The sequence below is a fragment of the Triticum urartu genome, chromosome 4 (assembly GCF_003073215.2).
Source record: "Triticum urartu cultivar G1812 chromosome 4, Tu2.1, whole genome shotgun sequence".
Lineage (NCBI taxonomy): Eukaryota > Viridiplantae > Streptophyta > Magnoliopsida > Poales > Poaceae > Triticum > Triticum urartu.
In genome coordinates this window covers 597755347-597766909 of record NC_053025.1, presented here as the reverse complement: position 1 = coordinate 597766909, position 11563 = coordinate 597755347, and the positions used below count along the sequence as shown (strand labels likewise).

At 48.2% G+C, this 11563-nt stretch overlaps 1 protein-coding gene across 1 annotated transcript; it reads right to left on the bottom strand.

Annotated features, from left to right (window-relative positions):
• Positions 1-7468: 7468 nt before the first annotated feature.
• Positions 7469-10173, bottom strand: LOC125553011. Its single transcript, XM_048716743.1, has 3 exons — positions 8844-10173; positions 8597-8743; positions 7469-8015 (listed from the first exon to the last, which is right to left on the bottom strand). Exons 1-3 carry the CDS (start codon positions 9756-9758, stop codon positions 7674-7676), a joined length of 1404 nt encoding a protein of 467 aa, XP_048572700.1. The 5' UTR covers positions 9759-10173; the 3' UTR covers positions 7469-7673.
• Between the last annotated feature and the right edge of the window lie 1390 nt (positions 10174-11563).

Sequence of the window (11563 nt, the reverse complement as noted above, 5' to 3'; positions counted from 1 at the left end):
ACGTACAACTCCTCGAGTACCATGGTAATATGAGTGATCCACTACTGTAGCCCCTTCTGGTCGCGTTATAAGAGCATCTCCAGCCGTTGGCCCCCTAGGAGGCGCTAAAAATCGCCCCCTGGGGGCGCATTGGCACAAACCGCGTGCTGGGGGCGTGATGTCCCCCAGTCGCGGCGCCCACGTTTTTTTTTTTGAAAATTTAAAGTTTGACACAAACATGGCGCAAATTCAACCAAACTTTGGCGAGTTCGTACATATTTAAAATATTTTATAAAAGAAGAAAAAAACGCTACTAGGCCCGCCGTCTCCCTCGCCGCCCGCCGCCCTTGCAGTTCTACATGCCGAGGAGGCTGTAGAACCGCGTGTAGTCGTCGTCGTCGCCGTGGCCGCGGCCGCCGTCCCTGCCGCAACTAAGGATGGCAATGGGTAGGGTATGGGCAGGGTAGAGTAATACCATACCCATACCTGTATAGTCAGTGGGTACAAAATTCTACCCATACCCGTACCCATGGGTATGAAACTTTACCCATACCCATACCCGACGGATACCCGTACCCATTGGGTACCCAACGGGTAGAACAAATAATACACAAGTTGTTCACAATTTTACGCTCATTGGTAGCACATTTGACAAAAAAAATCCAATTATCTCAACTCAATAACAGGTAGATGAGTAAATGACCAATATCAAAATTTAGAAACCACAACATATTGTTAAGTCAATAGGAGTAGACGAGTCACATGACAAATTAATGACTAATTGATGACAAATTAACATTAGTTCACAAACGGGCAGGGTATGGGTATACCTGCGGGTACAAGGTTATACCCGTACCCTACCCATGACTTAACGGGTAGGGCATGGGTACTATCCATGGGTATAAAAGTATGTCCATACCCTGCCCATGCGGGTGCGATACTCGCGGGTACCCGTACCCATGAGTAAAATTGCCATCATTAGCTGCAACCCTCCCCCGGTTGGCGCGGCGGGTTGGACGGTCCAAGGGCGTCCTCGTCGTCGTCGCCGTCGAGGATCACGACGCCGTGCTCGTCCTCGCACCCACGTTTGCGGGCGGCTATCTCCTCCAGGGCCCGGCGCTGCCGGACCATCTCGTCGCGGAGGTAGTCGTCCCGCGCCCACTGTAGGGCGTCCTCGTCGGAGAAGCCGCGCCGAGCTATCTCCTCGTACTCCGCGGGGAGGCCGGGCTCCGGCTTGGGCTTGACAAGGACGAGGCGGACAGAGGTGGGGGTGGAGTCGCCAATGCGGACGACTGAGCTGCAGGTGCGCCGGCTGACCGGTATGTCCTGGGGCTCCGGCTTGACGGGGCGGAGGCAGGGAGAGCCGGACGAGCGGCCGGACGAGGAGGAGGACACCCCGGGGTCCATGCGCCTCGGTGTCCAGGAGCTCCCACGTCGGCGAGAGAAGGACGGGGGAGCGGAGTACTCCAGCCTCGGCGTGTTGCCGCCCTCGATGTACTCGAGGACGGCCTCCAGCATGCGGCCGGGCACGCCCCACCATCGGCGCCGCCCTTCGGAGTTGAGCCTTCCGGAGGGCACGACGCCGTTGGTGGCCTCGAGCTGCTCGGTGTGGCGGCGGCGGAAGTCGAGCTCCCAGAGCGGGCTGTCGGGGACGTACCGTGGACCTTTCCTCGCCGCCCGCGGCAGGGATGCACGGGTACGCGCGATCTCCGCACGCCGCGTCGCCCCGATGGGACCCCGCTGACGCTGGTTCTCCACGCCCCGGGCACCCACATGTCCGGCGAGACCGGGTACTCGGTCTCGAAGAGGAGCCGAGCTTCGTCCTTGTGAAGGTAGCGGTGGCCGAAGCCGTTCGCCGCCGTGCCGTCGCCTGGGAAGCGCTCGGCCATGCTTTGAATTGGAGACGGCGAGAGGAGAGGGAGGAAAGGGGGAGAAATGGCGCGTCGGCGGTGGAGACTCTGTGCGTGTCACCGGCGCGCTGGGGTCGGCTTATATAGGTGGAGGCGCCGCGCGTACGAGTGGCCGCCGCATGTACACGAGGCGGGCGAGGGGACGCGCGTCGTCCGGTCTTCACTGCGCCGCCCGTGAGGCATCAATGGAGGAGGCTGACCGGCGCGGCAGCGCACGGCAGCTTTGGCATTGATTCACCGCGGGAAACGAAGTGATGAGGACGACAAAGCGGCGAGAAGAGAGACGAGTCGCTGGTAAGGAGGGCCCGCGGCTCTTTCGCGCCAAAAACGATTCGCCCGGCGCCCCCGAGCGCCTCCAGCGGACCGGGTTCAGGTTGGGTCCGCCGGCGTCAATTTCGACCTGAGCCGGCGAAAAATAAGCCCTTGGGAACATGACTGGGCCGATTTTTTATCGCTGGTGGCCAAAAAATCGCCTGAGGGGCCTTGTTGGGGGCACGGGCTGGAGATGCTCTAAGACACGCCAGGTTGGAGATGTCTTCCTGGTCGAGCGGCGCGCCTAGCTCCTCATTGAGAACGGCCACAAGTGAGGACACACTGAAGAATAGTAGGGGAAGGAGCGAGGCGTGGGTTTCCGACGGCGGTATAGGAAGGCCTGCGGTTCCATTCTATTTTCCATGGGTCCGGTCGGCGCACGAAGCGAGCTCCGGGTGGATCCAACTGGGCGGACTCCACAGGGACCCCGGCGAGTTCGGGATCAGGATTTACTGAGAATGTGAACTAGAGAGCCACGTAGTCGTGAGGACTAGCCCCAGTAGACAAGAGAAGCACAGAAACCCTGAGTTGAAGAACGCCAATAGGTTGAGATATATCAATACAATGCTACGACCCCTAACATGTTGAGCAGTGATGTACGTGCATGTATACCTCACGACAGTACGTACTATCCCCCTTCCTCGTCGCGCGCGAGGCCTCGGGGAGGGGTCTTCGATCTGTGCCGGTCGCTACCTCCTGTCTCCCCATCCCTTGCCGCCGTCCAAGGCCGCAGCGAGGCGAAGCCCAACCGGCACAGGCGACGGCGGGGCGTCTTCTTCCCCTAGCACGATGGGGCGACGCGGGCGGCCTCCTTGGGCATGGGCGTGGCACTGGCGAAGGTTGACGGGGCGTGGCGGCTCGCCGGCGTGGATGTCTGTGTGGGTGTTGTGGCGGCGTGGGGGAGTTTGTGGCGGTGGTGCTTGTTTGCTGCGGTGGCCGGATTTGACCTACAGGCGCAGTGGGGCCGCACGGCGCGGGCCGGTGACTGGTGGGCCATGCTTCGGCGTGGTGCTGCTCTACACCTACTCGAGCGGTTGCATGGTGGCTACGGTAGGATGCAGGGCGACATTATGTAGATCTGGCCAGTCGAGATCCAGGGGAGCTCCATGGTGGTTGGCCCTGTTGTTTCTTCGAGCTCCAAAATTTTGATCTGCTGCATGACGGCCCTCCTTGATCTAAACACCGACGGGTTCTAGTCTTCCTTTCGGAGATCTTAGCTTTTGGCACATGGCGCCACTGGATAGCTATCGAAATTGACCTGGTCGTACACGCCCTCATGTTCGGCCAGAGAGACTTCATGAGGGCGTGACGAGCAGCTTCGCTGTCTTGCCGGTGCTGTGGGACATGTCTAGGTATAGATTTCCACGGTGTTGACAGAGGTGAACAAAGTCATGGTGGCTGCGATCGGAGACTGGTAATGGCGAAGAGGATTTTTGGTTGCGTTGAAAAATGATGGCACAGGTCTTTCCTATGTGTCGGGTGTTGAGTACTTGCAGCAGCGGCTTTGGCAAGTGGGGCGGCAATACAAGTGGAAAACATTTCTGGTGGTGCTCTTGAGTACCGAGTTGTGATTTCCAGGGTGAAAGCCCAATGGCCTTGCTGAAGGCATTGTTTTTGGATATCGTACTTTTTTCAGGGTGAAAACTCAAGATCCTTGATCAGGCTTTAGTCCCGGTTCGTAAAGGCCTTTAGTGCCGGTTAAGCCCCCCTTTAGTGCCGGTAAACCATGCCGCCTAGTGCACCCGTGGCTAAAGTGCCACCACATGGCACGAGCCAGGCCACGGGTGCGGTAGATCATTAGTACCGGTTGGTAACACCAACCGGTACTAAATGTTTGTGGGTTTTGGTTTTATTTTTTATTTTTCCTTTAAATTTGTGTTATCAATTTAATTTAGGATTGTTTTACATTATAATGAATTGTTAAATCATTAGGTGAAAGTACCGCAGATTAGTTTCGACTGGATGCATATGTGGATCCTATAGCTAGCTGAGTGATCAAGTATATGCCATATATCCATATATATTACTTGATCACCTAAGTGATCAAGTAATATGGATATGGCATATATATATATACTTGATCACTTAGCTAGGATCCATCCAGTTCAAACTAATTTGTGATTTTTTCATAAATGATATATATAATAACTCATCATCATCATCATCACATATTAATATATAAATAAACTCTTGCATCATATCATCACCAACAACAGTATATATATACTAGCTAGCTAAAAATCATTGTAGTCGTCATTACCACTATTTAATCATCATAGTCATTACCGTTATCTAATCACCACCAACACTAGGTTAAAGAAGAAACATTCACTTGTAACAGAAGCAAAGATATCATCGAGTTCAACATGGTCATGATATTATAAGCGTTCACAAGCAAATCACTATTTGAGATTAATTAAGTTCAGGACGAGAATACGGACATGAAAGGACAAGTACTAAGAGCATGAACTAGCTAAATCACTCCTGCTGCTCCCTCTCAGGTAAAATAGCATAGAACATGTATAGCTCTCCTGATTCATCATACTGGAGCATGCAGATGAATCTGTCTCCTAATAGTGGGATGCGCTTCTCCTTGCTGCCCCCTAGTACTTCTCTGGGATCGTTAACAATTTTGCTCCAATCTTTCACTATTAAGCATTCATCGCTTTCAGAAATCCTGAATGCACTCATGTGCAATGTAGGATATCTTGGTCGTAAGCTAACCATTGACATGCGACCTTTTGTCTCGATCCACTGAGGCACAACTGTCATCAGGAGTCCCTGTTGAAAAACATCGTATAATAATTAATATACTTAGCAATGAAAGTTTAGCTTCAAAAATAATGTATGCAAAAGATGCACTAAGGAAAAATAGTAAAAATCTTACCATCTTTCTATTATAGATGTGACCATAGTTCAATACGATCATTATTGGTCGCACGTTTTGAGTACTAACATTTCTAGGTGCAGGAAGAAAATTTGTCTTGACAGTATGAAGATCCTCAAGCCATGAAACATAATGACTTATCTCCTCGCAGTTTAGTTCAGCCCCGGGACAATAGTAGGTCCTGTCTACCAAGCGCCGGACATGTTTGCTTGAACCGAAATAAGCTGACAATAGAAATTAGTTGTCAACTATTTTTGAATAAACAATATCAAAGACATAAACATGGTTGAGAAAAACTCACATAATGGTAGAACTGGAGGCGTGTGCACATCGACCCAGATGTCTCTATTACCTTCAATATCATCTTCCGGACGAATATTAAAGGTGATAACCATATCAGGCTCAAATGCATAAACCTTGCATAGTGCTTGCCAAGTTTTGCATTCAAAATGTGTGTACGTGTCTGCATTGTATAATTTGACGTTGAAAATATACCATGCTCGGTCTTCAAGTAAACTCTCTTTACCTCCATATCATTCATCGCACTGAAACCTATCTTATCCAAGACAAAAATTCGAGCATGGCAGGGGATGCGCTAGTAGAATAGTGAAATTTTAAAATTATTAGTTCAAGCAAATGAAGCATAAGTCATGCTTTATTACGAAAAAAATACTTGCCGTTGTGAATTACTGTATCCACTTCGAATGTCTCATCCAGCTTGATGCTGAAGCGCCTATTATCAACAAGGAAATTTCTGTCGCACAGGCCGCGTTGGTCTTCGCAGTGTTCGCACATAATGAAATCTTTTTCATCGTCAGACGAAATTTCCTATGTTCATATAGGTGAAACATTAAACACTTACTATCTAATATTAATTAATATCTAACTAATTCTAATATTCATCTAACATTTGACATTAATATCTAACATGTATTTCTATCTAATTCATCTAACAGTTGACATTAATCTAACATTTATATAAACTAAAAATATATATATAATTAAAAAAACAAAAAAAATCATTAACATTAACATCTACTCCCTCCGTAAACTAATATAAGAGCGTTTAGATCACTATTTTAGTTATCTAAACACTCTTATATTAGTTTAGAGAAGGAGTAGCTAGTTAAGTTCTATATATAGAGCGGTCGTGCGTGACAGGAGAGCAGCTTGTTCTCTCAGAATTCTCTTTGTCCATAGAAACCATGCCGCCTCTTGCGTTTGTTCGCTTCCGACCCAAAGGAGAGCTTAACTGGTCTCCAAGCAAGAATTCTTCAGATCAGAAACGTGTCCGCTGCTAGAATGCTAAAACAAGCCGAGAATTCACATCAGGAATGGTGTGGATAGGTTTGAGCGAATCAATCTTCAAGTACTTTTAACATGCTCCCTCTTACCCTCTCTTTTCACATGAGAGGTAAGAAGGTAAGAGTAAATCTGACCACTACTTAATCAAATCAATGGCTCAGATCTATTATGAACTCTTATCTCTCATGTGAAAAGGAAAGGTAAAAGGGAGCATGCTAAAATTTGTCTCTTTAGAATTCTTCGGGTATTTTTTTATGGTTGCGTCACTAAAGAAAATTTTCTGAACTTGCCTAATTGACAGTTGAGCTACAGTAGTTTGGGGGACTCATGGTTTGCCTACAGGTCATGTTTCTGCAGAACGAAATCAAGGCAATCACCGTGTTCAAAATTCTAAATTGAGCACCTGCGACCTCACTCACGCAGGCGCACGCATGCAGCCATGCGCACTGCAGCAAAGCCACACGATAGACCTCCAGGACCGGCACATCCCTCTCTGCAGGTCAGACTGTGCAGTATGCGGCTTGGACTGCTGGTTGGAGTAGAATACAAAGCCAGCCTTTTCTTCTTGTGAAGAAGTTGGACACATGATGAGCCTGGGACATGTAGTCCATTGTTCGGTTGTTTATCAAAGTTCTGAATCAGCACAAATACTGTGTCGTCAAACAAGTGAATGCAACGACTGCAACTTTCTCGCTTCCCCTGCTCCAGTTTCATGACCGACCGATGTGACAGTCTACATATAATTTGCACCCTGTTCAGAGAGATGTTCACTGATATTATAAGTACATACCTTGGAAGGCCAAGCATGAAAATACAACACTCGAGTAATATGAATGCCGGGAAAAAAGGTGCAGAAATATTTTCTCTACACTGTCACCACGTTCAACCTCACTTCAGTCAGATGCTAGTATTGACAGTAGAAAAATTCAGAAGGCAAATCCTAGTTGCCACAAGGCTTCCCAAAGACACACTCTGGGCCTAGGCAAGGTTTCCAAAGACACATTCTGAAAAGATGACAAGGCCTCAACAGGTCTGAGAATTTGAATGATGCCCACAGTAGGTAAACAGATCAGCATACACTAGGCAATTTCCCAGTACATTGATAACGAAAAGCATGCATCAAGATTGCAGTGCACACATAATTAACCTAAACTGCGAATTAAGTATTTCCTCATTACAGATAACTAAAAGTTAAGATTACGACCGACTCCGCCTCATACAGAGTCATCACTCTAGCAGCTGCAGGCGTTGTGCGATTGACCATTCCGTGACTATACCCATCAACAGATTATTATGTCCATGGAAGAGGAGGATCCACGTGTGAGTCGCTCCTTAATCCGATGCCTGCTAGCTTCATCAACCTGGGATCTTCTCAGGGAAGGCTCTGGGTTGATGGCATTGCAGTCCTCGCATGGGAGTTGATCACACAACAGGATTCTCTTCAGCCCCACAGCTCGTTCCATGACTAGCCTTGCATAGTTAGTCACCTTGTCTTCATCCTCGCACCCTTGGATCAGCAGCACCCTCAAGTTCAGGTGCTTCAAATCCTTGGATGGCTTCCACACCACGTTCCTCTTCTCGGCACTGTTCTCGGGAGTCTTGATACATGAATGTCGAGATAACTTCAAGCAAGGACATAGAAAGTAAATAACACATGTTAATTAAACTTGCCACCAACCCATGAAGGACAACGTGACAACAATTGCAAGTAAATATAAGTTGAGGCCCCTAGAGTTTTGGAGGAATTTACATGAATTAAATCCTAGGTAAAGTATGACACATGAATATTCTTCCGTGGTTCTTATCAAGCTACAACTGTATTCCTACTATTTCTATAGACCAAGATACTTTGTAATAAACAATTTTAATCAAGACTCAAGTGGGCTATTTGCATCACTCGATGCAGAGGCCAGGGCTTTCCTCCTCAAAAAAAAACATAGGATGAATTTTTGGAGAACTCTAACATGAGAAACGATCCGGCAGGGTTTTTTTCTGGGTCGTGCATGGACATTGTCTTGCTGCAAAATTACAATGCGTCTTCTATGCGCTACTTTTCGTAGGTGAGTGGTCGGAAATTAGATCAACTTTCTGCTATATTTTTTATGCTGTATATCAGAAAAGCATATCATTGTAAAAATGTAGAATGAGACATGTACATGCTAAGATTTGGACTAAATTAAAAAGAAGGCTAAGTAACACTTACTGCAATATCCTGTAGGGCAGGTGCAGCTTCAAGGATAAACAATGTCCAGTTCAGATCACACTCACTGAAGATACCCAAAAGAAACACAGAGGTGAGGCTTTTGAATATAGCAGTGAGCTGCTTCAGATGTTCAGGCTGAATCCAAATCTGCAGCAAGAACATAAATACACAGCTGAAATTGGTAGAGAAGAACATATGGTATGTTGATGCAGAAGATATTTGAGTGGTATGCAGAAATTAGCTTTACCATTTGGTGCAAAAAATCGAGATACAATTCTGACAGGTTCATTGCACTCCCTGTCCTTGACAGGCACTCGCTCAGCGCGAATGGCACCTGCCATTCCTTAGCTTTAGAAAAGAGTTGTACAACACAAAGCTCAGGAACGTAGCCGAAGCACACTGGAGGATTCTCAAAGATCCAATTTTGGCACCCCACTCGCCTAAGCTTAGGGACAGAAATGAGCTCAATTCCCGTGCACCCAACGAAGGAGAACTCGAGCTCCTGGATCCCAGAGCGCGGCACGTCGATCTTGAGCGCGGAGAACGGATCAGCTAGTCTGCAGAAGCTGAGGTAGAGATGCCTGAGCCTACCGCAAGCGGTAATGAGGTCGGTGACGTCCGAATGTCCAAACACAAGTTTCTTGAGTGTAAGCCTGGTGAGCCACGAGAAGGCGACTGGATAGGCACGGGAGAAGGACATGAACTGCTGCCCATTCTCGGCGAGCAGTGGGATGGTGTTGCTGGAGGGCGGCGGTAACACGCAGAACTCAAGGCATTGGGTCTGGCCCAAGCTCACGACGTCCACGACGAGGCGGCCTATGGAGCTCAAGTGAGGGGAAGAGATGTAGAAGCTGAGACTGAGGACCTTGAGGGCACCACGCTCGCACTGGCCCTCGACCACATTCAGCAAGGCCCGTGCGGCGCTCGTGAAGGCGTCCATGGCCTCGAGCGGCACGACGCCCTGGAATTGACCGACGTTGAGGTGCACGCGCGAGAGGTGCTTGGGGAGGCGCCGCCACCGCGTCGAGAGCGCGCCGGCGCGGACGGCCTCGCGCAGGTCGAGGCGCTCGAGGATGTCGAGGAGGAGGTGGTCGGGGAGCGCGCTGATTCTGTCCTCGCGATCTAGGCCGGCGACGAACTTGGGCGGCGGCGGCGACTCCATGCTGGGGATTTCGGGGCCGGCCGATTGGCTGAAACCCTAGGTAGAATCAATCGAGCGGCGGCCTCCTGTTCCGATGCCGCGGCTCCTCCGGCGCTCTGCTCCCCCACCCACCTCCGGCGCGTGGCTGCCGATCTGGACGGGACGGGGAGCGCTGCCTCCACCGCGCGGCCAACTCGACGGATCCGACGACTCCCCCCCAGCTCCTCGATTCCCCTCCGGCGTGCTGAAATCGATGGGCAGCTTGGATTTGGTGGATGCATTGGATTTGTGCTGTGGACTAGTAGTACCGAGTGTGGATTTGTGCTGTGTCTCTCGGCGGGCGGCTGGATGGGAAGAGAGAGATGCGGCGAGGAGGAAGAAGAGGTTCGCTCACCACAAAGGAGTTGGTCACACTCAACTCACTTGCCGCAATGTTTTTTTTTTTGAAAGGATCTCACTTGCCGCAATGTGATTTTGCATCTTGTACATGGATACAAAATATTTCAATAAAAATGTAATTTTCACGCAGAACAAAACTACTCCCCCCGTAAAGAAATATAATAGCGTTTAAATCACTTACAAAGGGAGTATGATTTTTGATTAATTTTGTTTTACAACCCGCAGCCAATGCCAAAAGACTTGTTTGAGAAAAAAAAACAGATTTCTACTGATTTTATCCCCCTCTGTTTCGGATTAATCAAAGTTTTAGAGCATCTACAACCATGATTACCAGATCCGGTGCACTATACATTCACCAAGACAGTGACCGGTCAGACCTCAAATTGCGCTCATGAGGTGTTCGACAGAATGCAAGAGAGTTGAGTGAAGTAGATGAAGGAAATATGCCCTAGAGGCAATAATAAAATTGTTATTTTATATTTCCTTATATCATGATAAATGTTTATTATTCATGCTATAATTGTATTAACCGGAAACTTGATACATGTGTGGATACATAGACAAAATATCGTGTCCCTAGTGAGCCTCTACTAGACTATCTCTTTAATCAAAGATGGTTAAGTTTTCTAGCCATGGACATGTGTTGTCATTTGATGAACGAGATCACATCATTAGGAGAATGATGTGATGGACAAGACCCATCCGTTAGCTTTGCATGTTGATCGTTCAGTTTTATTACTATTGCTTTCTTTATGTCATACACACACACACACACACACACACACACATATATATATATATATATTCCTTTGACTATGAGATTATGTAACTCCCAGATACCGGAGTAATACCTTATGTGCTATCAAACGTCACAACGTAACTGGGTGATTATCGAGATGCTCTACAGGTATCTCCGAAGGTGTTTGTTGGGTTGGCATAGATCGAGATTAGGATTTGTCACTCCAAATATCGGAGAGGTATCTCTGGGCCCTCTCGGCAATACACATCATAAGAAGCCTTGCAAGCAATGTGACTAATAAGTTAGTTGCGGAATGATGTATTACGGAACGAGTAAAGAGACTTGTCGGTAACGAGATTGAACTAGGTATGAAGATACCGATGATCGAATCTCGGGCAAGTAACATACCGATGACAAAGGGAATAACGTATGTTTTCATTACGGTTCGACCGATAAAGATCTTCGTAGAATATGTAGGAACCAATATGAGCATCCAGGTTCCGTGATTGGTTATTGAATGGAGAAGTGTCTCGGTCATGTCTACATAGTTCTCGAACCCGTAGGGTCCGCACGCTTAATGTTCGATGACGATTTTGTATTATATGAGTTATGTGATTTGGTGTAGCGATCCGACCTCAGACGGTCAAATCTCTGTGTATAAATGTCATCCCTGGATCGGTAATGCTGA